General features: G+C 50.8%; 3 protein-coding genes across 8 annotated transcripts; 2 read left to right on the top strand and 1 right to left on the bottom strand.

Annotated features, from left to right (window-relative positions):
* Positions 1-347: 347 nt before the first annotated feature.
* On the bottom strand, positions 348-3,809 carry ube2l3a (ubiquitin-conjugating enzyme E2L 3a). Of its 2 annotated transcripts, XM_086054033.1 has the most exons (5): positions 3,539-3,809; positions 2,986-3,078; positions 1,942-2,037; positions 1,670-1,856; positions 348-1,293 (listed from the first exon to the last, which is right to left on the bottom strand). In XM_086054033.1, exons 2-5 carry the CDS (start codon positions 3,010-3,012, stop codon positions 1,139-1,141), a joined length of 465 nt encoding a protein of 154 aa, XP_085910159.1. In that variant the 5' UTR covers positions 3,013-3,078; positions 3,539-3,809; the 3' UTR covers positions 348-1,138. The 2 variants fall into 2 exon arrangements, with proteins under 2 accessions (XP_085910159.1, XP_085910158.1); XM_086054032.1 differs by having other exon boundaries at positions 2,986-3,807.
* zfyve16 (zinc finger, FYVE domain containing 16) lies at positions 3,337-17,610 on the top strand. Of its 4 annotated transcripts, none has more exons than XR_015089900.1 (19): positions 3,337-3,832; positions 5,362-5,457; positions 6,332-8,052; positions 8,417-8,513; positions 10,460-10,636; positions 10,715-10,851; positions 10,923-11,130; positions 11,439-11,561; positions 11,934-12,089; positions 12,159-12,383; positions 12,501-12,583; positions 12,657-12,761; positions 12,985-13,135; positions 13,212-13,292; positions 14,142-14,304; positions 14,980-15,085; positions 15,189-15,365; positions 15,465-15,720; positions 17,518-17,610. XR_015089900.1 is itself a non-coding variant. In XM_086054011.1 (18 exons), exons 2-18 carry the CDS (start codon positions 5,388-5,390, stop codon positions 15,621-15,623), a joined length of 3,939 nt encoding a protein of 1,312 aa, XP_085910137.1. In that variant the 5' UTR covers positions 3,337-3,832; positions 5,362-5,387; the 3' UTR covers positions 15,624-17,319. The 4 variants fall into 4 exon arrangements, 2 of the variants coding, with proteins under 2 accessions (XP_085910137.1, XP_085910138.1); XR_015089899.1 differs by lacking the exon at positions 17,518-17,610 and adding an exon at positions 15,735-17,319 and having other exon boundaries at positions 15,465-15,691; XM_086054011.1 differs by lacking the exon at positions 17,518-17,610 and having other exon boundaries at positions 15,465-17,319.
* Positions 17,524-22,967, top strand: sec14l7 (SEC14-like lipid binding 7). Of its 2 annotated transcripts, XM_086054031.1 has the most exons (12): positions 17,524-17,650; positions 18,084-18,159; positions 18,998-19,041; positions 19,131-19,193; positions 19,269-19,457; positions 19,865-19,960; positions 20,042-20,102; positions 20,177-20,260; positions 20,569-20,675; positions 21,141-21,280; positions 21,480-21,646; positions 22,630-22,967. In XM_086054031.1, the coding sequence occupies exons 1-12, from the start codon at positions 17,597-17,599 to the stop codon at positions 22,713-22,715; spliced, it is 1,167 nt and encodes a 388-aa protein (XP_085910157.1). In that variant the 5' UTR covers positions 17,524-17,596; the 3' UTR covers positions 22,716-22,967. The 2 variants fall into 2 exon arrangements, with proteins under 2 accessions (XP_085910157.1, XP_085910156.1); XM_086054030.1 differs by having other exon boundaries at positions 19,865-20,102.
* Positions 22,968-23,466: the final 499 nt, after the last annotated feature.

Consider the following 23,466-nt stretch of genomic DNA (forward strand, 5'->3'; position numbering starts at 1 on the left):
TTTCACGGGAATGCCTGCTTGTGGCGATCAACTTGTCACATGTCGCTAGGTACATTTATGGCGCGGTCACCTGCACCAACAAAGTTAAATTTGTGCACTCAAGAGTCCAGATTATGCCGTCACTTGTTGCTAGGTAGGATTCGTGGTTTAAGTCCAATTAAGAGGTCACTTGTTGCTATGCAGAAGTCACTGCAGGGCAATCCTTGGCGCCCCAAAATAACAGTTCTCCAATCCGTCACTTGTTACCGGGCAGGATTTATGGTGGCCCAGAGGCCAGTCACTTGTTGCTAGGCAGAATTCATGGGTCACAATCGTTGGTGCCCTGAAAGCGCAAGTCAACAAATGACATCACACGCGCTCACAACGCCCAATCACGGCTCGGATTCAGAAAACGGGTCAGCCGCCATTGGTCGTTGTGAGCACTTGTGATGTCATTTTCAGTCGACATAAGTGACAAAACGGCCGCCCCCGGGGATGGCTAAAAACGAGTGCATTTTGCTGCTTAACTTGTATTCCACAAACGCAAAATTGCCGTTTTTCAAGTGGGCCTGCTGGGAAGATATTCTTGAACAAAAATACGTTTGTGTTGACTTCCGCTTTAAGTGCAACCAAGTCACTCGTTTCAGCGGTCACTCACTCGTTGCTAGGCACAATTCAAGGGTTTGTTGCCATCTCTGACTCCCACAATTAAATCACATTTCTGCAGTCACTTGTTGCTAGGTAGAATTCATGGGCGGTCACTCCAACTCACACGTTTCGGCAATTATTCCTTGGGAAAAATTGTGCGCTACATTATTGAGCAGTCACCTGTTGCTAGGCAGAATTTGTGGGACACAATCATTGATGCTAAATGAAAAAAAAAACTCACATTTGTATTAATTACTTGTTGCTAGCAGGATAACGCAATACCCCCCCAAAAAAGTCTCACATTTGTATAGTCACTTGTTACTAGGCAGAATTCATAGAAACAGAATAACAGGTTACATACATCTGAAGAAAGCATGAACAAGCGCATTCATGTTTTGTCAAAAGCATTTTCAGGACATCATTGTTGACACAGCGACTAGTCACCCCAAAAATGGGAGTCTTGGCAGAAAAAGTGATGAGAGGAGCAAGGTTCCGGCGACGTTCCGGCCAGTCAGTCGTCGGGTCGGGTCTCGCCGTGCCTCCTGGTGAACTCCTCAGCGTTCCTCATGAACTGCGCTCGGTCTTCCGTGTACTCGTTGGCCAGCTCGGCGCGCAGGGGACGCTCGGGCTGCGGCATGTTCACCAGCGAGATCAGACACTGGATGACTGTGGACAAACACAACACGGTAACTGCGCCGCCTAGTGGACTGGAGTGGGGGAGGCGAGTACAGTGGGGCGGGCCCCGCCTTGTTTTTCAGTTTCTCAAAGCCGTCCATTGTGGTTTGCTTTGTCAGCGGTTAGCCGTTGGCCGCGCACGAATCGGCGGCGATTCGAATCGGGATTGGAGTAGGGGTGGAAAGGCGATCGGCGAATCGGAATTTTCAGACCGATTAGAATCTCTCCGATCGCAATCTTGGGACTGCTATCAGACTTTATTCGATCACATTAAAGAGCTGCAAATGCTAGCGCGCCGCATTTACTGAAAAAAAAAGTTGGTACCTCGGCCTTGACTTTGAAGCCACTTTTGTGACATTGAACTGACCTTGGGACGTTCTGGTGGCGGGCTTCCAGTTCTCCAAGCTGATTATGGCCAAGCACACGTGACCCTTCTCGTCCACGTTGGGATGGTAGATTTTGGTCATGAAGGTGATCCTGGGGGGCTTGAAGGGGTACTCGGTCGGGAAGTTAATCTCCACCCGAAACGCTCCTTTGTCGTACGGGGGGCTTTCCTTGCCAGCAACACAACCCAAAACCATCACAAGTAGGATTTGGCGGTCGAAACAAGTTCCTAGTTTGTAGTAAAAGACGACTTACAGGCACAATGAGACCCTGCCAGCTTAAAATGTTGGATTCGTCCACTTCGATGTTGCGGAATTCTCGGAATCCTGATTTGCGAATTTCCTCCAGCTCCTGCAAAGCGTTTTCGGAGAAAGCGTTACAGATGTTCAAATGAAGCCCGAACCTTGAAGCTTGCGTCGGCCATCCCGAATCACACCGCTTCAAAATAGTGCTTCGGCTCTTGTATCGCTCTGCAAATATCACGTGAGTGATGACGTTCGAAGCGTCGCAACGGTTTGCCAGACTATTGAACGATCTGTGTGGTTTTTTCGGGCGGTGGTCATGGCGACGTTGAAAAGTCTGCGACCGTTTTGATCGAGAAGTGGCTTGCAAATACGTACGTCCTCCGCCATCGTCAGTGACATGTCACCGCCTATTTTCAAAAGTCGGAAAAATAGTGAGCGTGAAGAGGAGCCGCCTCAAGCCTTGTATTGCGGATAAATTGTTTTTCCTGAAATAAAAACATACATTGGTACTCCCGTTATAATCATGATGCACACATGTCCAACATCTTTATGAATGAAACACGCATTTTTATGGCAACTCTGTCTATAAATGAACAGTCTTCTGTAAACAATACACTGACGGGTATCATCTTTGTGTTTACTTTTATTCCTGAAAGGAAAGGGTTAATGTTTCACTTTTTCGTGACAAAGGTTGCTTTGAGTTCACTCGTCCACTAGATGTCACTAATGTTGTTTCCAATCGAATCTGTTTCCACACAATTTGAAAGAAAGCCACAGCACTTAATGAAAGCAGAAATCAAAAAAAAGATTTTATTGTATGAATTTGCTTGGCAGCTTGAAATCGCTTTGACGGGAAAATTAACCAGCGTTACACACAAGCAGGCAGAAGTGACACCGTAGGCTACAATCAGTGATTGAAAAGACATCAAATTGTTGCTATGGTAATAGCACTGGAATGCCATGTTTGCTCGCATGCAATAATATACGATTTTATTTACACATCGCCTAGGTCAATATACTGTGTGTGTGTGTGTGTTTGCGCGCTTTAATGTACCTTGCACAGTCTCCTGGTGGAAGTCATACTAACAGAGTGGTTGATTGTCCGTGGCGTCTTGTACTTGTCGTCGTGGTGAATGGCCACCGCCCGCTGCCGCAGCGTGTGACGTTCGCGTTGTGTGAATCACAAACACAAAACACAAGGAGCTTGGTGGGCTTGTCCAAAAGCAAACACGTCAAATTGGGCGAAATATATTTTTTATGACGTTTTTTTTTTTCCAAAGTCATCCAAACATGTTGCCGCTCAGCTTTGAAGAAATTATTCATATCACTTACGTCACGCAATAAAAAAAAAAAAATAGAAGTGCTATCATTTCTGGGTTGCAATTACTTGGACATTGTCCACATAAAAATGATCAATCATCTGTTATATAAAATAATGTAATTTCAAAACAAAACCGATATCGCCGTTCAGACGCTAAAATCGATGTCAGATCTCATCGATCGGTTTGCAATTTGGGCTTTTCCGTGTCTGCAAGCCCTTTAACGACCTTTTAGCCTGTTATACCCAACACGTTAAATGTTTGAATCTCAGGTGACAAATTGCACACTTCGGCGGAGGTCTTGTGAGCTCAAAAGAGGCGACCTGAGCCGCGGCCGCAGCCGCTCGGCTCGGTCCGCTTATCCACTGCTCTGTGTGTCCAAGATGGCCGCCCGAGCGGAGACTCCAGACTTGTAGCGTCAACTCAAATTCCGAGAAAACAACAACAACAACAACAACAACAAAAAGCTCCTTCTCCTCGGCCTACTTCAAAGCTCCTTTGGCGACATGAGCCGACGATGACGTTTGTCACCATCACGACAGCCGAGCACGACGCCAGCAGAGCGATGGCAAAACCCAACAGGTAAAAGACGAACCAGAGCTAGCCCGGGAAGCTAACCCGCTAGCCACATTTAGCACACAACGGCGAGCGAATAATGGTGAAGGAAGCAACACATTGAGCCTCCGTATTCTGTAGAGTGCTTAGTGGATTCGTCGCGAAGGTTTGCCGGGACAAAAGTTGGACTCGCTGACTTGTGTCTTAGCGGTTAGCTTGTCTGTTCTCTTCAGACAGCAACCAATCGTCCCAGTTGGGACAAGTGAGACTTTACGTTGGAGTTGTCAGCCGCCCCCATGTGATTGTAAGTATCTGCCTTGACGTCACTGAAAATGAATCGAAACAGAGAGTTGTGTGTAAATTCTGGGAGTTCAAATGCCAAGTGGGGCTCTCAACTCCTTCACATCCGAGCATATCATAGCAAGGGGCCCATCCCATGTAAACACTCCCCCCGCGGCCGGTGGCCTTTTCCACATCTCAATATTTATTCGATTTGGAATGATGATAAGTCCCAGTAAAAGGTTAGCACGTGTCTACTCTATGAATACAATTGTGTCTTGACGTACAAGCGGAATATGCGCCGTGTCCGCAATCATAACTCAAAACACTTGTGTCGTTAAGTCGTTTTTTCCCCCCATTGAAATGTATGGAAATGTCATGAATCCATTACAGCTCCGAAATAAAACACCAGCAAAATAAAATAGTATTCCACAATTCATATATCAGTCGTAGTTGCGATTGGTCGACTACTGGAATCCTATGCAAATCGCGGCATAAGAAGCACCAGCAAGCAGCCGCTCTTTATAGAATGTACAGCTTGAATTGTTTAAGGTATATATACACATAAATAAGAATGACAATTCAAATGATGAACTTTGATTCAAAGCTGCAGCTTGTACCAACAATCATGACACGCTTATAAATGATGTTGCAACTTGAATTGAAGGCGATTCCGTGGCTGTCACGTTTTTAGCTGTGAATCTTTAGTGCGTTTTCGAATGCAAGCCAAAACGACACACTAGGCAGAGTTAACTCAAAATAGAGAAAGAAATGCATCCAAGCATATGTCACTGTCGTTGATTTTGACTAGTTGACTAATCTTGGCATAATTGATAGAAATCTGTAATTCTCAGTCATCACGATATGTTCTAAAGATAGATGAGCTCTTTCGTCTACTTTGAAATGATCGTAAATCATGATCACCGTTGAATTTTTTTTTTTTAAATAGCGGTTCTGGCGGCCAACGGCCATTCATGGTGTCACAAAGCGCGTTTTCATTGCTTGTTTGCTGACTTTAATTGTAACAGGAGAACACCGTGCACGTTGTGGTACTCGTCCTAACAGTGGAAAAGTGGATCTGCGAGCTTCTTTGCGGACAGTGACAACATTTATCTTGACCTGCAGGATTGGCCGAAATGGCCACGGATGTCATTTGATATTACAATCTTGATAATGATGAGGAAGTGATAAGACTTTGACCTACATAGTTGTTGCGTTGACTCTCACAGGCGCTAGAAATCCATCAGGTGTGTTTTTTCTTTTCTTTTTTTTTTCAGGCTTTAGGAGGGATTGTGAAGCCAGCATGGACAGCTTCTTCAAGGCGGCTGTTTGTGACCTGGATAAAGTGCTGGATGACTTTGAGCTGAGTACAGGTGAGGTGCCGAAGGAAATGGAATTTAATCTCTGTCACAGGATGGACAAAGTACAGCGGAACCTCACAAACGTCATTTTTTGGTGTGAGACTCGTGAACCAAATCAACTTTTCCCGTTAGGAGGACTACAAATTTGCACGCTGTGTGAGAGAAAACACAAGTCCATCAACTTGGGTTCCGAAGTTGTGGAAAAGTTCCAGCAAGTGTTTTTTTTTTTTTTTTTTTCTTTTTTTTTTCCTTTCCCCCAAGTTTAGAAATAATTCACATAGGAAACTTTCCTTGGCAGTTATGGAAAGTGTTTCTGTCCTAAAAGACATCAATGCAATATATCTGTCCTCAGCCTCATGGAAGGCCATCACAGTAGCGTAATTTATTTTTTCGCTTTGGCCAAATGCTGAGTTACAAGTGAGCTTCTCAAGATTCGCCGCTTTGAATTAAATGTCAGCTCGCAACAAAGAAACGAGTTCGACCGAGCGACGGCCGCGACAATGGTAAACTGTGGCATTTCTTAGGAATTTGTAGTCGTCGGCCAAATTGTTTGTGGGCCAACTGTTGTTTTTGCTCAGATTTTTCCACATCTTATCCGAAAGATTGAAAGACTTCTAAGAACTAACGGCGTTGTTCTTCGAAGCAATTATCCGGTCAAATCTGTCAGCGATAATCATGCCGTCCAAGCAGAATGTTGATCTCGGCAAAGGAGAAGTGCGCACTGATAGATTTTGAGCGACTTGTGAACAATATTTGAGGGAACGGGCATTTTGTGTGTGAGTTTGGCTCATGAAAAACAAAAGTTTTGCGCTGATATATTTGTTGGATAGAATCAGGAAGTGCTTCCGTGCCTTTTTAATGAGACTTGTTATTTTGTGGCTTGCAGATGAAGTCGACTGCAAGTCGGTCTTCCGGAAGCCTCCGCCATACAACAACTTCACCACTCTGGGCTCCTCTGAGGCGTCCGTCGTGGCCGCCGACCCGCCTGACCTCAGATCTCTCCGCTACGGCGGCGGCGGCGGCAGCTGCGCCGACCAAGACGGGGAGGCCAAAGTTCAGCCTCTGACCGGCGTGGACCTGCTCTCCTCTGTAGATCACGGCGCCGCTCAAAGCTCGGCGCCTCCCTGCCCCGACCGGGGCCTCAAGCCCGTGTGCGACCTGGTCAACGACACCGGCTCGGCCGTCCTGCTCCGAGCCGACAGCCACGACGCCTTCGGAGAACTGGACGCAGCCGAGAAGCAGCTGGAGGAAGAAAAGGGGGAGGGTGAGGAGGATGGGCAAGAGGAGGAGGAGGAGGAGGAGGAGGAGGAGGAGCTCCTGTTGGACTTTAGCAGCCTCGCACTGGAGGAAGAAAACGTGCCCAGCCAGAACTCAAATTCGCACCAGCATCTTTCAGAATCCTCCTTGAGTCTGCTGGACATCATTCTTCCCGCATTTCCTGCAGAGGCTGCGCGAGACGAGGCGCCAGATGAAGGCGACGCCCAAGACGAAGGCTACGAGGAGGAGACCCAGGAAGATGACGCATCCCCACAACCGGCTCAGCGGGACGACCAGCAGCCACCCCAACCCGGTGCCCAAACCTCAGTCGACTCTGTCGGAGCCTCCGGCCAACGTCGGGAGGAGTCTCCCCCCCCGCAAGATTCCGCCGACGAAGCTTCCGCCGCCAGCCCTCGGCTCCTGCGGTCTGGAGCGCAGCACGAAGATGAGGATGCGGAAGCGGACTCTCTGTCCGCTTTGGACACTGGTCGCCCTGAGGAAGCCCTCCACTCACTGGCCCAGCAGCATCGCCTTCCGGGGCTTCCCGCCCTCGTCCCTCCGGCGGAAGCCGCGCCCTCGGAGCCCGGCCCGGCGGACCCTCCGGAGTTTGGCTTCGACTACCTCCCTGAGAGCGACCGGGCCGAGCTGCTGGTGACGGACGAGGAGCTGGACGCCTTCCTGCGGGCCCGCGCCGAGGCCGAGCAGGCCGGCGGCCCGCCCCCGCGGCCGGGAAACGCGCTCCCGCCGAATGGTGACCCGGAGCGGGCGCCCGCGCGCCGGGAGCCGACTTGCCGCGCCCAAGATCTCCGAGGCCCGGCCTCTCCGGAAAGTGAGCGGAGCGCGCAAGCGTCGCGGCTTCCTGGGGACTCGCCTGGTTCCTCGGAAGGCAGCCGTTCCCCCACCGCCGACTCTTTGCGGTCGGAGCGGCAGCTATCCTACGGCGGGGCGAGACCCAAGCAGCTGCGTTTCCCTGCTGCCAAACGTCCCGAATCGGCAGAGGACGATGACGAGCTGCCCACATGTTCTTCTAAACTGGAGGAGGAGGAGGAGGAGGAGGACGAGGACGAGGACGAGAGTCCGCAGGCGAGCCCGGGCTTCCCGCCGCATTCCGTGGGCGGCCCGGCCTACGTGGCGCCGGAGCCCCCGCGATACACGGCGGGTTACGACGAACTCTCCGAGCCGCCGCCCTACCCCGGCGAGCCTCCCGGCCGCAAGAAGGACGTCGGCGGCGAGGAGCCGGGCAGCCGGCAGCCCGACTGGGTGCCCGACTCTGCGGCCCCCAGCTGCATGAACTGCTCGCACAAGTTCACCTTCACCAAGCGCCGCCATCACTGTCGCGCCTGCGGCAAAGTACGTATACCCAAACAACAAAGAGAAAAACTCCAAATGGTCGGCTGAAACAAAAATGCACTCGTTGCGCGTGCTTTCAAATGTGTCCCGTCAGATCCGCTCAAAGAGGAGCGGCCCCGCCCCTCCTGCCGCCGTTGTTTGTTTTGGAACCGGCGCTTAGCTTAGCTTCCGCCGTTCAACTTAGCCGCAGAGAGCACGAGGAAGCACCGGTTGCGCTGCTGCTTTTTCCGCTGAGCTCCACTTAAGTCCTTTAAGGCTCCTGATTAAGAGCATTAAGAGGACCCGTTTGGGATGTGCTATTGTTCCTCTCACACACACACACACACACACTCAACCGTGTGTGTGTTGCTTGTTTGTGCGGCAGGTGTACTGCGCGAGCTGCTGCAACAGGAAGTGCAAGCTCAAGTACTTGGACAAGGAGGCGCGCGTGTGTGTTGTCTGCTTTGACACCTTGCAACGAGGTAAGCGAAAGAGCGCACAACCAGCGAGACGTCTGGGGGGCACCTGCGGGAACTCGAGCACCCCCCGACCCCCGTCCGTCCGTGCGTTCGTTTGCGTCAAAGTCTTTGACCTGGGTGCAGATGTTGGCACGCATTGGCTCTCTTTCCCACTTGATCATAGTTGAGATTGTCAAGCGGTGGGCCGGCTTGTAGCGGCTGGTAGAAAATGACGTGCGTTTGCGTTTCACGACAGCGCGGAGGTGTCCCGAGTCCCCCTGGAGTCACTCGCTAGCCTGTCGGCAAATCCGGTGCCGCTCGGCTTCCGCTTCTGGCTAGCGGACGTCGCAGCTCGCCGTATGCTTTTGGCGCCGTGTCAAAAACATGTCCGGTGCTCAGGATATATGATCGCCCCACCCCTTGAAAAATGTAATCATTGTCTTCAATAAGTCAGTCAACAGTGTCCTCCTCCTGCAGCAGCTCTTCGGAATATTGAAGAGCGCCAAAATGCCCGCGGCGGGGCTCTCGCAGTCGAGCAAAATCAGCAGCTGCTTTCAAAAGCACATTTCACCTTTTCGTCCCTGCACTGCCGAGTTTAAAGGGGGCGGGGCCCTTCATTTTGCGTGCGTTGTCTGCTGTGTGTGTGTGTTTGTGTTTCTTCTGTGTGTGAGCGTCTGTCTCTGGGTTTTATTTTTGTAGATTTTTTTTTTTACTATCTGTGTGTTTTGCAGTCCCGCCTCAAACAGTGTGTGACGCTTGCAGTCTAAATTAGGAATTATGGGGGGGGGGGGGGGGGGGCGTTGGAGCGATCTACTTTCTGCAGCCAACAGTCGCTAGAGTGGAGTGACGCCATGCTCACCCCCTCCCTCCCTCTGCTCTGATACGCTTGCTGTGCACAGACTAGCACAAGCTACGGTCACATGTACGCACACACGCTCAGAAGACTGAAGCGTTTCGCGGGAGTGTCTCGCGGCTGGACGGGGAGGCGGCCAGGTGAGACGCGTGCTGCTCCTCAGCGACACAACTTTGGCTTGCCGTTGGAGGCAAAGATTGAAGGAGGGCGCTGCGTCTCCCGCGTTGATGTTGTGTGTGCGCGTGTGCGTGTGTGAGACCGACAAAGTAACAAACGCGCCGGCGCTGACATTTTCATCCGAGTTGAAGTGTGTTTATCAGCGCGTGTGTTTGAGTTTCCTCGTTCCCAGGAACTTAGTGAGATTTTTTTGCAATTTTAGGGTTCGGGTAAAAGCGGCTCTGCAAACGTCTGCCGGTCAATGCGTTCAATGAAGCTGAATGTGAAAGTCAGGCGCACCACTTGCTAAGAAGTTTTCACTTGCTTTAAAGGGGAAGTCAACGCAAACATTTTTTTATCCAGAATATTTTCGATGCAGCCTCACTAGTCTAAGAATGGCATTCTGATTCATATTGCGTTAATATGAGAAATCCACCCGTTTTTAGCTAGCTCCGGGGGCGGCCATTTTGTCACTTGCCGTCGATCGAAAATGACACGACGGCTGCTCGCCGCGACCAATCACGGCTCAGGTTCAGAAAACGGGTCAGCCGCGATTGGTCGCGGCGAGCAGCCGTCGTGTCATTTTCGGTCGACGGCAAGTGACAAAATGGCCGCCCCCAGAGATGGCTAAAAACCGGTGCGTTTTGCTGCCTAACTTATATTCCACAAACGCAAAATGAATCATGTTTCAACCGGTGGGCCTGCTGGGAAGATATTCTTGACAAAAAGATGTTTGGCTTGACTTGCGTTTTAAAGTCCCGAAAGCAAAGCACATAATAATGAAAGTAAGGATTGACTGATTATCAGCTGGGCTGAATTATGTTCAAGATTTTGACCTTTTTTTTTGTCCTTTTAAATCTAAAGACCAAAATGATCTGAATTTGAAAGTGGAATTCACTTATTGATCTCGTGGTTTGAATTTGCCGTCAAGTCACGTCTTGCCGGTGGTTGTCGCTTGCAGCCCAGGCCCTGGAGCGGATGATGAGCCCCACGGGCCCCAGCCCCAACCCCAACGTGCCGTCCGAGTACTGCAGCACCATCCCGCCCCTGCAGCAGGCCCGGGCCGCCGGCACCCTCAACTCGCCGCCGCCCACCGTCATGGTGCCCGTGTCGGCGCTCAAACACCCCGGCAACGACGGTGCGAGGGCGCCTCCGCCCGGCCCGGCCCGGCCCGGCCCGGCTCGGTCTCATCCCGCCGCTCTTCACTTCTCTGCAGGCTGCCCTCGGGAGCACAAGCGGGTTTGGTTCGCCGACGGCATCCTGCCCAACGGAGAAGTGGCCGACACCAGCAAGCTGTCGGCGCCCGGCTGCCGGAGCTCGCAGGAGCCGGCCGGCGCGCCGCAAGAAACGACGGTACGCCCCCGCCGAAGCGAGGCTCCCTCGGGCGATCAGCCAAACCAACGAGTCCTTCGCGTCTTTCTCAGCCGGCGCGCGCGCGGTCGGACAGCCAAAGCGGCGGCCGCTCGAGTCCCGAGGTTCCGGAGGGGGTCCCGCCACCCCCGTGCGGCCCCTGGCACTACGCCCTGCTGGCGGGGTTGGGCGCTGCCGTCAGGAAGGCCCCGAGTCTGCTGCCCGACTCTGAAGACCAACTTCCCCCTCTCCTCATCGCCACCGGAGAAGATGCAGCGGGAGGTCTGTCTGTCTCTCTGTCTGTCTGTCGCTCCTCCTACCTGTCCGTCCCTCTCCCGCCCCCCGTTGGTCTCTTTCTTTCTTTCTTTCTTTCTTTCTTTCTTTCTTTCTTTCTTTCTTTCTTTCTTTCTTTCTGTCCATCTGCCCCACCTTCTCAATCTGTCTCTCTGCCTCTGTCTGTAGCTCTTGTCCTCCTGTCCGTCCCCTCCCCCTTTTCTTGTCTGTCCGTCAACGTGTCCGTTTGGGCCGCGTGTTGCCCGAGAGCCTCGCTCGAATTTGAGGTCGGGGCGTCTGCTGCGTTGGCTTTGCAGACGTGTTGGTGGAGGAAAGCCCTGCGCCTTGCCAGATTCGACACCTCTTGGAAGAGGGGGGTCCTCGCCCTTTGACCTTTGTCCTCAACGCCAACCTGCTGGTCAACGTCAAGATGGTCACATGTGAGTAGAGCGGTGGTGTCCAGAGGCGTTTTCCTTGCGTAGCGCATCGTAGTTATCGCTGACTGAAAATCATCTTCCTCACTATTTTGTGCCCCTGAATGTCATTGTTAGCTGTTAGCTTTATTTTGGAGTCTGCCAGCCCTCTTTTCAACATCTCCGGTGGGCTCCAGGTAGCGCCGCTCGCCTCTCAACCGGGGCACCGAATGCCGATTGTGGCCCCGTGTAGACTTTGGTTTCATTTGAAGATACTTTTATTTGAAGTCCTAACGGGCTGGCAGAAAACGAGCCGACGCTGCGGAGTCGGGACGGAGTGGAGCGTGAGGACGAGCGGCGGTGGCATCTTGTGATTTTTGCCGGTTGTTTTTGTGTCAGACGGCGGGCGTCAATGTTGGTGCTTGGGCTCCAACGGGCTGCAGGCTCTGGGCCAGAGAGAGCTGGTCTTCCTCCTGGAGTACGTCCCCGAAGACCGAACTCTGCCCAGAGACCTCTTGACGCTGTACCTCAGCATCCAGCAGGACGCACAAAGAGGCAGGTGGCAATCGGCCGGCGCGCGGCAGCGGCGGCGGCGGCGGCCCGCTCACCTTGTCGCTCTGGCAGGCAAGTTTGTGGACGAGCTGGACAACGTGACCTTCACCAGCAGCTTCCTGGGCAGCAAAGATCACGGCGGGATGCTCTTCTTCTCTCCCACCTGTCAGCCGCTGGAGGGCCTGGCTCTCCCCCCGCAGCCTTTCCTCTTCGGCCTTCTCATCCAAAAGCTGGAGGTGCCTTGGGCCAAGGTGTTCCCCCTCAGGCTGCTGCTGCGACTCGGCTCCGAGTACAGCGGTGGGTAGACGGCATGCGTCTAATTCAAGTGCATTTGTCTGAACGGCTTGACCAGCTTTGATTTGAACCTCCTCACCTCAAGAAATGGCGATTGAGTGCGTGTGTGTTCCCTTGCAGTGTACCCCACCACGCCCCTGAGCGTGCGTTTTCGGGAGTCGGTGTATCGCGAGACGGGCCACACCATCATGAACCTACTGGCTGTGAGTCCTCAAACGCAAACATGAGCGCAGGTTGTTCGGGGAGGCTTTCTAGCTGACGGGTGTTTGAACGCAGGACCTGAGGAACTACCAGTACAGTCTGGCATCCGTGGAGGGTCTGAGGATCCACATGGAGATGGGCCACAGCTACATCGACATCCCCAAAAGCAGCTTCGGCGAGGTGAGAGCCAGATGGCGAAGGAGCCAGATGGACGCCTACCCGTTGGGCTCACGGGGTTGTTTACGGACGCGGAGAAAAAAAGGGAAGAGGCCAGCCGCGTTTCCGCTAAATGAGCAATTCCCCGGTCTTCATTCCCGCAAAGAAACAAAAGCGAAGCTCGTCTCGAACGGGTTAGGATGGGAAACGCCCGCGCTCCAATGTGAGCGGCGCGCTTTCTTTCCAGATGCAGAGGGTGGTGAGCGGCGCCAACGAGCACGTGATCAGCATCGGCGCCGGCTTGAGCCTGCGGGCCGACTCGCACCTGGTGTGCGTCCAGAACCAGGACGGCAGCTACCAGACGCAAGCCAGCAGCATGCCCGGCAAGACGCGCACAGGTGCCACGCCGGCCGTCTTTGACTGCGTGCGGCAGGACGGCGCCGTTGAAACCTTTTGCCCCCTGTGCTGTCGCAGTGACGGGGGCCAGCTTTGTGGTCTTCAACGGCGCCCTGAAAGCCTCGTCGGGCTTCGTCGCCAAGTCCAGCATCGTGGAAGGTGAGCCAGCGCGCTCCTCGCCTCGCTCACTTAGCGTTTTTTTTATTTTTTTATTTACATTCGTTTGAATACGGAATAACAATGAAATGAAATTGTTTATTTAGCTCCTTTTTTCCTTTTACTTAATGAGATAAGAATGAAAACAAATACATTTGACTTTTGCTCTCTTTCGACTGGGGCTGCACGATTATGGCCAGAATGTTAATCCTGAGGATTTTGATCAATATTGTCATCATGGTCATTTATCATAATTATTATCCTTCTGTGGCTTTAGTGCACTACTTTTTACCACGTTTAACACGACACGGAACTTTTTTTATTTCTTCCATTTTAAAAGCGATACAATCCAAATTTGCCAAACCAATGTCTTCATATCACTTCTCCAGCCTAATGAAGACTTCACCCCACGTTGCCCCCTGGTGGTTGGCTGACTACCGATGATTGAGAAAGTGCCTCCAGTAGAAAGGCGGCAGAGCCCGCATTTTAAACACAGTGATCAGGTTCTTTTGATTGTGGCTGCCTAAATTGGGATCATCATTAAAATGTTTTTTTTTTTAAATCTTTATTTGACTAAATATTTATCTGTACATATTGCGTTGGAATGTGAAGCTTTCAAGGTGTCTGCATTTGCGTCAGCGTACCATCTCAATTATGGTACGCTGAGATTTTTTCTTAAAGGCTGTCGTCGTCTGTTCGTCATTGCGGCGGTTGGCAAACTTGATATATACAGGCAAGCTGGGCGAGGCCCTCGTCCACGCCGTCCTCCTACCTGACGAAAATGCCGTCGGGTGGCAGTCGAGGCTTGGATTACAGTTGACCAATGAAATGTGATGTTTTGCCCATTTTTAGACGGTCTCATGGTGCAGATGCCTCCGGAGACCATGGACGCCCTGCGCGCCGCCCTGCGCGAGCAGAACGACTTCAACATCGCTTGCGGGAAGACGGACGAGACGGACGTCCGGGAGAACGTCACCGTGCGCTGGGTTGACTGGACCTCGCCCGTCAACGCCGGGTAACGCTCCGACGACAGCGCAGCCCGAGCACACTGTTCACAACAAGACACAAATAATGACATTCAAACATACCCTTCTGCTGGACAAAAAAGAATTCTCTGTTACGAAATCAAGCAAAGACTGCAAAACAAAGCATTGCAAAAAAAGTTCTGCTTGTAATTCACGTCTTTCTTAATGCAGGTTTTAAGGGACCCAAAGAGTAGGGATGCCAACCATTCATCAAAAGTCCATTTCAAACCGCTTAAAATAGGCCTTGATGTGAAGAATTGATATTGAACTTTTGATCACAAAAGGATTTGTAATGATAGCCGTCAAACATGTATTTATTTTCATGTTCACTTCTGGCACGAACAAAACACCGAGAAGTCAAAAATGTAGTTAAGCAGTTAAAAAAAAAAAAAAAAATTATAAGTTACAAAAGTGACTGTAACAAGGATGAAATGCAGATGTTAAAATAAAAACATCTTTTTGGTTTTTAAATGAGGTTGTTTTTTTTTTAATCGAATCGAATCGAATCGGGGCTAGAGTGAATCGTTAACATCCCAACAAGAAAGAGATTATTTTAGTTAATAACAATTCTTTAAATCAATGTGCAGATGAATCACTTATCGGAATTTGATCCTGGCCTCATGCCATGCGTATGGTTTGCGCGCTAACGATGGCTTCCTGCTCAGAATGACGAGCGGCGTGGACGGACGCAGTCTGGACGGCGTGCGCAGCGCCAGGATGCAGCAGGATGCCGAGTTTGAGTGCGACGGACGCGTCATCGGCTGTTCGGAGGTGACGCCCGCTTGTGATTTTTGGGCCGGCGCCCGCCCGCGAGCGTACGCACGCACGCACGCACGCAAGCGTCTCTCCGAGGTTGACGGCGGCGTCCTCGCAGGTCTTCTACCGGCCGACGTCCGCCCAGAGCAGCCTGGCGTCGGTGCTGCCGGCGTGCGCCGTCTTCCAGAAGGAGATCGCCGCGGCCGCCTGCGGCGCTCTGACGCGCCATCTGGCCGCCCTGGCCGCCGGCGCCGTCAACTCCTTCAGCCTGCGCGTGTCCACGCACCAAGACGTGGTAGGACAGCGAGGGCGGAGCTTGCTCCTGTGTCTGGGCAACCGTGTCGGCGAGTTTCGCTCTGAGAGGGTGGAATTCCTTTTTTTGCCTGCGCGGCAGGTGGAGTACCAGGCCGGCTGGGGCGGGCGCCCCCTCCCTCAGCGCTACACCAACGAGCTGGACAGCGCACTGATCCCCGTCATCCACGGGGGCGGCGCCATCGTGCCGCCGGCCGCCGTGGACGTGGAGCTGCTCTTCTTCATCAGGCACGCCATCTGAACCGGCGCGCCGGAAGCTCCGGCAAAGAGCAGGCGGCCGAGGAGGACGACGACGCCGTGTCCCAAAACCTTGGGGTGGACTGGCGAGGGAGTCGCAAGTAAACCCCAAAACACGGCACGCCAACCGGCCCGACGTGAGCTTGAGCCGGGCGGACGCTGCTCGTCCAAGCCGCCGCGACCCTTTTTTTTTTTTTTCCCCCCTTATTTTTTTGCTCTGGTCGACTCAATTCTGCTTTGGGCGAAGCGTCGAAAGCGAACGTGAATGTGATGACATTTGATTGACGGGTGACATTTGTGCGTTATGTATGCGTGAGCTGAAAGACCCATGATGGAATTGCTGTGAATTGAAATAGCCGGGCCCTCCATGCAGGGCTGCAGGGCTTAGCGGCGCAGCAGCTTGTCCAAGAATGACCAAAAAGCTCAAATCACAAGCTCGGGCTCCTTCACGCTAACATTTTGGAACACGCGGCGCCGCTACGCGCCGCGTAGCGCCGCGTAGCGCCGCGCGACAGACAAGTACACAGAGGCGCACATTTGCCATTGGTCAAGTTGCACTTTTTTAGGGCTGCGGGAGGAAGAAACGTGGCCTCTCACTGAAAAACTCACCCAATCGCCGTTTTGGTGCTCGGGCCGCTGCCCCGTCAAACAAAAGTAGCGCTTTGGCGCCATCTCGTGGCATCTTTGTGTGGCCATCAATGACGGAGTTCTACCGTCATCCCGTGTTAATTGCAGAATTGTTTTGTTTTAATGAGCAAAATGGGATTAGAGGTGCGAAAGAGAAGGATCCGTTTTGTGGCGCTTTCAGGGGCGACGCGCGGTTCATTATCCCCTCAGGCTGGCGGCAAATCGCTACTTTTGACGAAAGCAAGCTCGGCTGAACTGCACCGGCGCACTTGAGTTGCGCTTTTTGAGGACGTGAATCCATTTTGTTTGTCTTGTCTTTCTTGGACTCGCTGGCGAGACGGCGCCCGTCCGTCCCTGCTGACTTTGGCGCGTCAGGCAAGCTGCGCTCTGGACCGGTCGCCAGCCAATCGCTTTTCAAAGTGTAAATAACACGACGTTTGATTCATGCGTGCTCAAGAATAAATATGCCTTTGATGAATTTCAAAGGCTGATCTGGCGGACTTTGCACAATGGGCGAGCGCGGTCGAGGGCTTGTGGCTTTGAATCTGTTTGTCTGAGAGGGATTTTTAATTTTTTTCTTGAACTTGGCCATAAGTGCGCGCGAATCGTGCATGGTTGCCCTGCGATTGGCTGGCGACCAATCCGTAGTCGGATGGCAAAGGAAAACGCTCTGGAAAATCGTGGACGAACGCTTTTACAGATTTTGCTGTTCTAGGTTTGATTGGGATTCAAAAGACATCCGTTGTGACATTTTAGGACAAAGTGCAATTTGATTTTGTCACATTTGGACAGCGTCGTGCGCGCTGACACTTGAATGATCAGGACTAATTGTGAATGTAGCAACACAGCAGCTTTAAAATCATGGGTGTGGCCTAGGCCACACCGTCACCAGCGGCCCCCGTCAGAACGCAATTGGACCCGAACCGGACCTCTGGGGGATCCCAGCGATTAGTGCACCGTAGCGAGGCCAAAGTTTTGGGGGGTTTTTTTCTGTTGGGGGGGCGGGGGGGGGCGTAGGAATTTCATCTCAAGTCTTTGTTGAATAAATATGCATAAGAGACATTATCTGTTTGTTTGTTTGTTTTTTTATATGGAAGATGTTTGCTCTACCGGTGGCCATATTTGAACAAGGGAGAATTTCCACCACGGCCACGAAAGCAAGTGAAAGTTTGGGAACGCAACACGAAATTTCCAGTGGGGTTGTCAATCGGAAGGTTTGCGCATCCCTTTGCAAAAGCGAAATCACTGGCTTTATTTTCAAATGTGTGTAGAGGGCGTGTCCCGGCGGGCGTGTCCCGGTTCCCTCCCCCGCCGCGTCCGTCGTCCTTCACTCCCGGCCGGGCCGGCAACATGAGCGGCCGCGTCGGAGATTTGAGCGCCGAGCAAGCCGATTTGCTCTCGCAGGTGAAAGTTGCTTGAAGGTGTTTTTGTTTTCTTGTTGCGTTTTGCAGCTACGGAAATTGCACGCGAGCAGCATGGATCGTCTCAGACAAAAGTGTTGTCGACTGTTCCTTCATGGACATATTTGTTCGTTGTCGCTTTGTGCTCGATTGGGACTTTTTCCGCCTATTTTTTTTCCTCGACTCTTGTCGTTTGTTTGGCTTGACGTAGCAGTTGCTATGAATTGTTTGTCGCGCTTTTGTTTTCACCTCCGTCACTCCTTCCTCAACTATTTGTTTGATTGGTCTTCCTTTCCTCGATTACAAATGTGCATTTCTCGCTTTTTTTTTTTCCCATTTTTAACCTTTCTCAGCTGTTTGACACTTTTCCAAAGTCGTTTTTTCTTTGGATGACGTTCACGTTATTCCCCTTCTGATTGAACGTTCTGCGCTTGCAGTTTCGCGGCCAAATCGGGGACATCCTTCCTGAACTCCCGGCCCGACACGACCGCTACCTGCTGCGCTGGCTCCGAGGTCAGTCACACACGCGGACTTTGGGTAGAGATAAGACGAGATAAGGTGGGGGGGGGGGAAGCTCAGAAAGACCATCAAGCCTGCTTTGATGAAACTTGATCACGGCTTTTCGCTCGACTTGAAAAGCACGTCAAGGGCATGCGAGCGCGCCAACTGGTGTTTGTCTTCAAAGGGCTTCTTTTTTTTTTCCCTTCCAACGGCACCAGTTGAAACGCCAAAGTCGGTTTCACTTGTGAGCGCATCTGAGGCCCCCCGAAGGGCAAACAGCCATGCGCAAATAAAGCTCCACATTGCCGAACTTGACATCACGGCCACCCGGTCAATTATTACTATGGGTTGGATATTTTCACAGAATGCAGGCCGCGTGCTTGGAGCAAAACGTGCGTGTGAAGTCGGGCTGCTCCATTATGGATTACTAATCGCCATTATTTTGGTAACAATGGAAATCACGATTATTCAAACGATCACTTATTTTTTGGTACAAAACAAGAAAATGTTTAAATGTAAGAAATATAAAGACAAATAAATGTAAGTAAGTTCCTTTTGGGCCGAACAAAATGTGTTATTATGAAATAAGTGTGTTGGATATAAATGCATTTTAATACTGTTTTTTTTTTTTTTTTTACCATTATGCCAATTTTGTAATGGTGGAGTGTAATAATCGTAATTGTCATTGAAAAATTCTTATTTGTCACCATTTTTCCCATCAGTTGTGATGAATTGTGACGTCATTGTTTCTTGTTCAGTGTTTCTTTGTAAATGTCAAGTTCCTATTGCCGCAGTTTGTTCGTGTTCACCGTTTGCGACTGCAGTTTTCTTTTCTTTGTCTTCCTTCCAGCCAGAAGCTTCAGTGTCCCCAAAGCTGAAGTGATGATCAGGAAGGTAAGTTGGAAAAAAAAAAAAAAAAAACATTTTGCCCTTTGCCCTGTTTTGTTTTTAGCTGTAACTTGTCTGTATGCGTGCGCGTGTAGCACGTGGACTTCAGGAGGAACATGAAGGCGGACACCATCATTTGTGACTGGACGCCGCCCGAGGTTTGCCGCGGCGCCGCTGTGATGTCGTGGTGGTCGTGGTCGTCCTCATGTCCTGCGTGGCGTTGGCGCGCTTAGGTGATCAGGCGCTACGTGTCGGGCGGCATGTGCGGCCACGACAAGGAGGGCAGCCCCATCTGGTACGACGTGGTGGGCCCGCTGGACCCCAAGGGGCTCCTGATGTCGGCCAGCAAGCAAGACTTCATGAGGGCCAAGATGAGGAACATGGAGATGCTGCAGAGGGAATGTCAAAAGCAGTCGGACAAGGTCCGCACTTCCTCATCTCCTTTTTGCCCTCTTCTTTCCTCCTCCTCCTCCTCCGTTCTCAGCCCTTTTTTTCTGCCGTGTGTGTTTTTTTTCTCTTCTCCTCTCATCTGTCCTTCTTTCCTCATCTCCTCTTGTCGCGCTTCCTCACCCAGGTTGTCGTTTCCTCCTTCCTCTCTTCCCTGTCCACTTCTCATGCTCACTCTTGTCCTTGACTCCTTCCTTCCTCGGCCCTAATTTGCCGCCTCCTGTCTCCGAGGTCTCCTCCTGTGCTCTGATAATGCTTCCTGCTCATCCTTCTTTCCTCAGGTATCGCTCTCAACTGCCCCCCCCCCCTCCTTCCTCTCTCTCTCGCCACGCTTACTTGTTCCTCCCGCCTCCCCCAATTGTGTATTTTGCGGCGCTCGCAGTTGGGCACGAACGTGGAGTCCATCACGTTAATCTACGACTGCGAGGGTCTGGGCTTCAAGCACCTGTGGAAGCCCGCCATCGAGACGTACGGCGAGGTTTGCGCTCCGCCCGCCGCGTCGGCCATTTTGTTGGCGCGGTGTCTCACCCGTGTGTGTGTGTGTGTGCGGCCCGTGCAGATCCTCACCATGTTTGAGGACAACTATCCGGAGGGGCTCAAGAGGGTCTTTCTCATCAAAGGTAGCTCATTAGCGTGCCGCGCAGCACTTGAATGCCCGAACGCCGTGTCCCAGTCACCGCCGTCATGCTCGCAGCTCCCAAACTGTTTCCGATGGCCTACAACCTGATCAAGCACTTCTTGTGCGAGGAGACGCGACGCAAGCTCGTCGTCGTCGGAAGTAAGTCAAGCGGCGCCGGGCCGGGGGCAAAATGGCCGCCATTTTCCCGTGGCCTCATTGTGAAGGGAGGTCAGAATTGGAGTTGTGCGCTCGCTCCGTATTTTGGAGCCGCGGGTTGACTCCAAAATCAAAATCGCATTTCTAAAAGAACATGCAGAAGAAGCCTTTTTTCATTTTTTTTTTGTTTAACCTGGACTTAAAAGCATTCAGACTTTGGGCTGACTTGCTTTCAGTTGGCAGCTTCTTGACGTTGTGTGCAGCAGAGAGCGCGTTTGCGTGGGCTCCACTAATGGTTCCCGTGTGAGCAGGCAACTGGCAGGAAGTGCTTCGTAAACACGTGGACGCCGAGCAGCTTCCGGTGGTGTACGGCGGCACCCGGACTGACCCGGACGGAGACCCTCGCTGCGCAAGCATGGTGAGCACACGCCACCGTGACTAGAGATAGACCGATATGTTTTTTTCAGGGCCGAAACCCATTATCAGTAGTCGAGGCGACCGAGAACCCATATTTGGAGCACATATTCATTTTCAGTAAAAGAGAAAATATTGGCATCAAAATTTTAAAAAACAACAAATTAACTTTGTTGAAACGTTTTGAAGCATATGTTTATTGAACAATTTTTCAGATTGTTGATTTATTTTATTTATTTTTTTTACTCTCAATTTTTGACAATATACGTCTTTGTTACCAAATTCTAACAAAAAGTTTAGGGAGCACTCCATGTTGTCAGCATGTTTTAAAAAGTTACATGAAAACTTTTATGGGCCAGCAAATTGTTTAGGCCGATGCCGATATTTGTCAAAGCGGCAAATCTCTGCGCCGATAATGCGCCCGGCCGATATCGTGTCCATCCCTAATGATGACGATGACCGTCCGCAGATCAACTACGGTGGCACGGTGCCGCGGTCGTACTACATCCAGAACTCCTTCAAGGTCCAGTACGACACCGTGGTGACCATCGGCCGCGGCGCCGTCTTGCAGCTGGACTACCACATCAGCGCCCCCTGCAGCCTGCTGAGGTACGTGACCAGTATAAAGGTAGTGCTTCGCTGCCACCTCGTGGCACTTACAGGGAATGCTAATTGAAGGCAGATTTTCACTATTTGTCTGCCGTTGACGTTCCTTGACACCAAGGCGACGCACGGTGGCGCCAAAGCACTGCTTTTATATCAGACCCGAGCACGCGAGGTATTTCCGTAAAAGCGACGACCCCCGCAGGTGGCAGTTCGCCAGCGACGGGGCGGACATCGGCTTCGGGGTGTACCGCCGCACGGCGCCGGGCGGCCAGCCGACGGCGGCCATGTTGCGGGTGCTTCCCAGCCAGCGTTACAACGCGCACCTGGTGCCCGAGGACAACATGATCACCTGCCCCGAACCGGGAGTGTGTGAGTGCAACACGCGCACGCCGAAAGTCACGCGCGCTTTGGCACCTTTTTTTCATTGGAGAAAACGTTTGCAGCTTTTCGACCCACGACAAAGCAGTAAATTCAAGAAGGCACAAAAGTGCCAGCAAATGCAATCAAGTACAAGGAAAAACAAAACAAAAAAATTCTGCAAAACAGTCAAATTGAATAAAATGCCAGAAAGCAATAATGGGTTAGAAAGTACAATATAATACATTTCAATGAAATAAAAGAAACAATCAAGTCAATGCAATCAAAATGCAAAGGAATGAAGGGAAATTGTGACACAAATATCTGAAGTACGTTCAATAAAGTACAAGAAGGTGAAATTCTAGAAAACAAAGACTCAAACAAAACATCACAAAGTACAGCAAAATGATATATATTGAAAATATTCTACACAAAAATGAAAGCAAATACAGTCGTATACAACAAAAGAAACTAAAGCACAATGAAATACAATAAAAGAAAATACACAATACTTGAATATGCAAGTAATTACAGTCAAGTAAAACGACCATAAAAGAAAATGAAGTCAACTTAAAGAAACTACAATGAAACACACAAAAAGATAATACCACACAACCTAATACCAACAGTTCCACAAAAAAAAGTGCAATATACTGGGAACTACAAACTTTTTTAATGGTTTAAAAACAAGGAAGCAAAGAAAAATGCACCTTACACACACTAGCAAATGCAAAAAATCAGACACTGAAATACGCAGGGAAATCAAAGTTAAGAAAATACAGTGAGACACCAAAAGTCAAATGAGCACCAAAAAATACAGTCAACTGAATTACATGAAAAAAAATCATCTAAAAAATGACATAAGTACAATCAGGTGAATAAAATCCAATCAAAGCGAAACTCTGATCAAGTCTCAGCAAATGCACTCAGCGAAAAGAAACGGGATGAATGGGATCAAGCGCTCCTCCCTCTGCTCCTCTTTGCTTTGCACGCAGACGTGTTGTGTTTCGACAACAGCTACAGCGTCCTGCGCTCCAAGCGGCTCAGCTACACAGTGGAGGTGCTTCCTCCGTCGCCGTGACGACCGCCCTGGGCCCGCCATCTCGTGCGCTTCCTTGGGGACGCCCGACCTCACCGCTGTACCTAACCAAGTGGCCGCCGAGCGCACGTTAGGTTCGGACGCTTGACGGCCACGCCACCGCAGTGTCATCCGTTTGTCTCGCCATTTGATGCAGGAATTGTGTGTTGATTGTACATCATTGATTTGCTCTCGTGTGCCAATCGGGAATTTGATCACAAGGTAACGTCCAAAATAAAACAAACGTACAGAGCTTGCCTTTGGTACGATTGCTGACATGATGGACAGAAAGATGTAGTATAGTAAAATAGAAGTATCCGATCAGTCTTTTCACTCAAAATTTGCTCCAGACAAAATTCCATTGAGCAACTTTTGATGTGGTTTTACGTGTCGTCTCCCATGCGGAAACTGACATGCTTAAAGTCCTTTTTGAAGTCTTAAAGTCATTTGATGACTTGGGCTAAATAAAGACAATTGTGCCTGGCGTTTGCAAATGGTGAAATACACTTTTTGCATAAGGGTGAAAAACAAAAAGCACTTTCACAGGTTGCGCTTCAAACTCTGCAGCTGCAGGAGCATAAATGATCCAAACCATTGCACTCTTGCATTTGTATATTCGGAATAACGACGGTAAAGACATGCGGAAATTCAGACGCTTTCACAAAAGCAAACATAGATGAGTAAAAACCCCTTTTATTTTGCCGCCTGCTATCAAGTATGACAAAAATAAATTAGGAATTGAAGAAACCACATT

The sequence above is a fragment of the Filicampus tigris genome, chromosome 15, assembly GCF_054856515.1.
Source record: "Filicampus tigris isolate MCC_2025a chromosome 15, RoL_Ftig_1.0, whole genome shotgun sequence".
NCBI lineage: Eukaryota > Metazoa > Chordata > Actinopteri > Syngnathiformes > Syngnathidae > Filicampus > Filicampus tigris.